The 5,168-nt window shown below is 69.3% G+C and overlaps 1 protein-coding gene across 1 annotated transcript in view; it reads left to right on the top strand.

The window, feature by feature from the left end:
• The first annotated feature begins 426 nt into the window (after positions 1-426).
• The window catches only part of ADCY6 (adenylate cyclase 6), a 10,596-nt gene continuing 5,854 nt past the window's right edge, over positions 427-5,168 (top strand). The window contains exons 1-8 of the mRNA XM_026042815.1: positions 427-1,236; positions 2,369-2,518; positions 2,601-2,722; positions 2,810-2,921; positions 2,998-3,125; positions 4,405-4,563; positions 4,641-4,782; positions 4,860-4,981. Coding sequence (XP_025898600.1) covers positions 427-1,236; positions 2,369-2,518; positions 2,601-2,722; positions 2,810-2,921; positions 2,998-3,125; positions 4,405-4,563; positions 4,641-4,782; positions 4,860-4,981 — 1,745 coding nt within the window. The remainder of the gene's footprint in view (positions 1,237-2,368; positions 2,519-2,600; positions 2,723-2,809; positions 2,922-2,997; positions 3,126-4,404; positions 4,564-4,640; positions 4,783-4,859; positions 4,982-5,168) is intronic.

The following is a 5,168-nucleotide window of genomic DNA, read 5'->3' as shown; positions in this document are numbered from 1 at the left end:
GCGGGGCCGGGCCGGGCCCCGGGAGGCTCCGGTGCCCCGGGCGCCCCGCGTGGCTGCCACGTCCCGCCCGGTGCCCCCGGGGCCCGCGGCGGAGCCCCTTGGCCGCCGTTCAAGACAAACAGAGCTGCGAAGCCGGAGGTTGCTCAAGCCTCGGCGCCGGAGGCCGCGGATCCGCTCGGAGCGGCTGCCGCTGTTGGGTGTCCCCTGTCCTCCCCACCGGGAACTGGGTGTCACCTCCGTGGGGCTGGCGCGGGGAGGGCAGGGCCGTGGGGCTGGGGTCTGTGGTGCAGGCAGGGGCTGCCCCATACAGAGCCTTGTTGGGGGGCACCTTTGGGGTCTGCACCCTGCAGGGCGGGCGATGCTTCGGAGACAGGCCCCAAAGCAGTGGCCCGCGCGCTGAGCCCCCGCTTGCCCCCTGCCCACAGCATGTCGTGGTTCAGCGGCATCCTGGTGCCCAAGGTGGACGAGCGCAAGACGGCATGGGGCGAGCGCAACGGCAAGAAGGGGCAGCAGCGCCCGCGCGCCGCCCTCTGCGGCACCCGCTACGTGAGCTGCCTGCAGGACCCTGACATGGAGCGGCCCGCGGGGCCGCGCTGCACCTGGCAGGAGGACCATTACGGCAAGAAGGGCGCGGAGCCCCCGGCACGGCCGGCCGAGCCGGGCACGGAGGGCGGCGAGGCCAAGGCGCCCAAGGAGGCGTCGCGGCGGCTGTCGGCGGGCGAGTGCCGCCGGCGGGTGCTGCAGGTCTTCCGCTCCAAGCGCTTCCAGTCGGCCAAGCTGGAGCGCCTCTACCAGCGCTACTTCTTCCAGATGAACCAGAGCAGCCTCACGGTGCTCATGGGGGTGCTGGTGCTGGTGTGCGCCGTGCTGCTGGTCTTCCAGTGCGCGCCCGGCTCGCCGCCCGTGCCCGCCGCCGCCGTGCTCGCCGGCGCCACGGGGCTCTTCCTGCTGCTGCTCGTGCTGTGCAGCCGCAGCGCCTTCCCGCAGGACTACATGGGGCTCGTGAGCTACGGGGTGCTGGCGCTGCTGGGCGCCGTGCAGGCCGTGGGCGCGCTGGCCGCGGCGCCCCGCAGCGCCGCCGAGGGCGTCTGGGCCAGCGTCTTCTTCATCTTCATCGCCTACACGCTGCTGCCCGTGCGCATGCGGGCGGCCGTGCTGGCCGGCGCGCTGCTCTCCGCCCTGCACCTTGGCATCTCCTGGCACCGCAACGCCGCCGACCCCTTCGTCTGGAAGCAGGTAGGGACCCGGCCCCGCCGGGGTCAGCAATGGTGGAATTTGCAAAATTCCCTTTTCTGCACTTCTTTTTTCTTTTCCTCTTTCTCTTTTACTCTCTGCTTTTTGTTTATTTATTTATTTATTGGCCTCTGGAAACTTCTGGAGCCGGAAGGGCTCCGGGCTCCCTGCTTCTCCTCCTCCGCCCGGGTGCTGGTGGAAGGGGGGGTCCCGCGGGCCCGGCCGGGGGGTCAGGACCCCTCCTCGCCGGGGGCCGCGCACAAGCCCTGCATTGTGGCCGCTGCGGGGGCGCCCACAAAGCCCCCGTTGTGGGGCTGCGGAAGCCCCCGCCCGCGCAGGGGGGCCGGGACCCCGTGCCGCGCGGGCGCCGAGCCCGGGCGCGCGGCGATGCCCACGCGCGAGCAGGACCCCGGGGCCGCTCCGGAGCCGCATTGCGTGGCCCCGGTGGCACCCTCGGCCCGGGCGGCGGCGCGGGGCCACGTGCCGCCCGCCGGGCACCCTCGGCCCGGCCGGGCGGCGGGAGCCGCAGGATGCGCCCGACCCGGCGGCACGGGGGGGGCCTGGCACTGGGAGCTGCCTATTAATAGCCCTGGCCCCGCTCCCGAGGGATGGGGACGCGGAGGGGAAACCGCAGCCGCGGGCGCCGCTTCCCGGCCCTCCCCGGGCTTCCTCCGCTGCCCAGGGCCCGGCCCGGGGCGCCCACCCCTCGCTCCCGTGGCCCCAGTGCCCCCCTGTCCTGCCCGGGTGCCTGTGCCCCACAGCGCCCTGCTGCCCCACGCCCCCCTCGTCCTCCGGCTCCAGCTCCCTAGGTCTCCTTATGTCCCCATGGCTCCCTGCCATGGTCCCTACGTCCCCCTGTCCCAGGTACTCGTGTCTCCTTTACGTCCCCATGGTCCCTAGGTCTCCTTGCCCTTAGTCTCCACGTCCCGCCCTGTCCCAGGCCCCCTTGTCCCCTTAATGCCCACTTCTCCTTACTTGAATCCCTACACGTCCCCCTCTCCCAAGCCCATGTGATCCCTCATGTCCCTTTGTCCCCCCGGGTTCCCCCCCTTCCCGCTCCCGTGTCCGGCGGGTGGCTGCAGTGCCCGGTGAGGGGGGGGGTCCATGCGGTGCTGACCCCCCCGTCCGCCCGCAGCTGGGCGCCAACGCCCTCATCTTCCTGTGCACCAACGTGCTGGGCGTGTGCACGCACTACCCGGCCGAGGTGTCGCAGCGCCAGGCCTTCCAGGAGACGCGCGGCTACATCCAGGCGCGCCTGCACCTGCAGCGGGAGAACCGGCAGCAGGTGAGCGGCCCCCCGGGGACCCCCCGCCCCGCCGGGACCCCCGGCTTGCGGCACCGCCGCTCACGGGGCGGCCGGCGCGCAGGAGCGCCTGCTGCTCTCCGTGCTGCCCCAGCACGTGGCCATGGAGATGAAGGAGGACATCAACACCAAGAAGGAGGACATGATGTTCCACAAGATCTACATCCAGAAGCACGACAACGTCAGGTAGGGCGGGTGGAGGGGGGTCTGTCTGGTGGAGGGGACGGGCTAAGGGTGATGTCCCCGTCCATCCCGCGCTCTCCGTGCTCACAGCATCCTCTTCGCGGACATCGAGGGCTTCACCAGCCTGGCGTCGCAGTGCACGGCGCAGGAGCTCGTCATGACGCTCAACGAGCTCTTTGCGCGCTTTGACAAGCTGGCGGCGGTGAGCACGTGGCCATGGGGTGGCCCCGGTGGCCCCCTTGGACCTTCCCGTCTATCCGCCTGTCCCCACCGTGCAGGAGAACCACTGCCTGCGCATCAAGATCCTGGGCGACTGCTACTACTGTGTGTCGGGGCTGCCGGAGGCGCGCGGGGACCACGCACACTGCTGCGTGGAGATGGGGGTGGACATGATCGAGGCCATCTCGTGAGTGGGGCACCGCCCCGGTTGGGTTGTGCGCGTTCCCGGCACTGGCGCAACGGCGGTTGGGTTGTGCATGTTCCTGGTGCGTGGAGCTGGTTGGGTCGCGTTGGGTTGTGCATGACCCCAATGAGGATGTGCCCATCCCGGGTACCCATGCGTGGTCCTGGTTGGGTTGTGCATGGCCCTGGTTGGGTTGTATGCATCTATAATGTCCATGCATGACCCCAGTTGAGTTGTACATGGCCCCGGTGAGGACAGAGCCATCCTAGGTGCCCATGCGTGGCCCCAGTTGGGTTGTGCATGGCCCCAGTTGGATTGGGTTGTGCATGTCTCTGATGCCCGTGCATGTGCTGTGCTTGGCCCTGGTTGGGTTGTGCATGTCTCCAGTGCCCATGCATGGCCCTAGTAGGGTGGTGCATGGCCCTGGTTGGGTTGTGCATGGCCCTAGTTGGGTTGCGTGTAGTGCAGGGGAGGACATACCCATCCCAAGTGCCAATGCATGGCCCTGGTTGGGTTGTACGTAGCCCAGGTGAGGGCATATCCATATGGGCATTCCAGGTGCCCATGCATGGCCCCGGTTGGGTTGTGCATGGCCCTGGTTGGGTTGTACATAGCCCAGGTGAGGGCATATCCATGCCAGGTGCCCATTCATGGCCCCGGTTGGGTTGTGCATGGCCCCGGTTGGGTTGTACATAGCCCAGGTGAGGGCATATCCATTCTGGGTGCCCATGCATGGCACCGGTTGGGTAGTGCATGGCACCGGTTGGGTTGTGCATGGTCCCAGTTGGGTTGTACATGGCCGAGGTGAGTACATACCCATCCCGAGTGCCCATGCATGGTTCCAGCTGGGTTGTGCGTGGTCCTGGTTGGGTTGTACATGACCCAAGTGAGGACACACTCATCCCAGGTGCCCATGCATGGCCCCAGTTGGGTTGTGCATGGCCCAGGTGAGGGCATATCCATTCCAGGTGCCCATGCATGGTCCCGGTTGGGTTGTGCATGGTCCCGGTTGGGTTGTACATAGCCCAGGTGAGGGCATATCCATTCTGGGTGCCCATGCATGGCACTGGTTGGGTTGTGCATGGCAGTGGTTGGGTTGTGCATGGCCCCGGTTGGGTTGAGCATGGCCGAGGTGAAGACATACCCATCCCGGGTGCCCCTGCATGGCCCCGGTTGGGTTGTGCATGGTCCCAGTTGGGTTGTGCATGGCCTAGGTGAGGCCATGCCCACCCCGTGGGCGCCGCGGCCGGCAGGGTGACGCGGTGCCCGTGCCCCTCCGCAGGCTGGTGCGCGAGGTGACGGGGGTGAACGTGAACATGCGTGTGGGCATCCACAGCGGGCGGGTGCACTGCGGCGTGCTGGGGCTGCGCAAGTGGCAGTTCGACGTGTGGTCCAACGACGTGACCTTGGCCAACCACATGGAAGCGGGCGGCAAGGCCGGGTAAGAGGGCGCCCGGGGAAGGGGGCCGCGCGGGCCGGGCTCGGGGGGCTCAGCGCCATCCCCGCCTCCGCCCGCAGGCGCATCCACATCACGTGGGCCACGCTGCAGTACCTCAACGGCGACTACGAGGTGGAGCCGGGCCACGGCGGCGAGCGCAACGCCTACCTCAAGGAGCACAACATCGAGACCTTCCTCATCGTGGGCTGCAGCCAGAAGCGGGTGCGCGGGGCGGGCGCGCCGGGGGCGCCGCGTGCCCCCCACGCCCGGCTCACGGCCGTGCGTCCCCCGCCTTGCAGAAGGAGGAGAAGGCCATCCTGGCGAAGCTGCAGCGGGCGCGCGCCAACTCGGCCGAGGGGCTGGCGCCGCGCTGGGCGCCCGAGCGCGCCTTCGCCCGCGCCAAGGACTCCAAGGCCCTGCGGCAGATGGTGAGCGGCGGCCGCGTATCGGCCACCGGCAGCTTCCGACGCTTCCGTCCTGCCCCTGGATGAGTCCCGGGGGGGTTGGAGGGTGGATCTGGGATGTGTCCCGGGTGGGTTGGGGGGAGGTCTGGGATGTGTCCCGGGTGGGTTGAGGGGGGTCTGGGATGTGTCCCGGGTGGGTTGGGG

Source organism: Nothoprocta perdicaria, unplaced genomic scaffold (assembly GCF_003342845.1).
Source record: "Nothoprocta perdicaria isolate Ctin4 unplaced genomic scaffold, notPer1 scaffold_314, whole genome shotgun sequence".
In the NCBI taxonomy this organism is placed as follows: domain Eukaryota; kingdom Metazoa; phylum Chordata; class Aves; order Tinamiformes; family Tinamidae; genus Nothoprocta; species Nothoprocta perdicaria.
The sequence above is the reverse complement of the archived record's forward strand: the minus strand, read 5'-3'. Positions and strand labels throughout refer to the sequence as shown.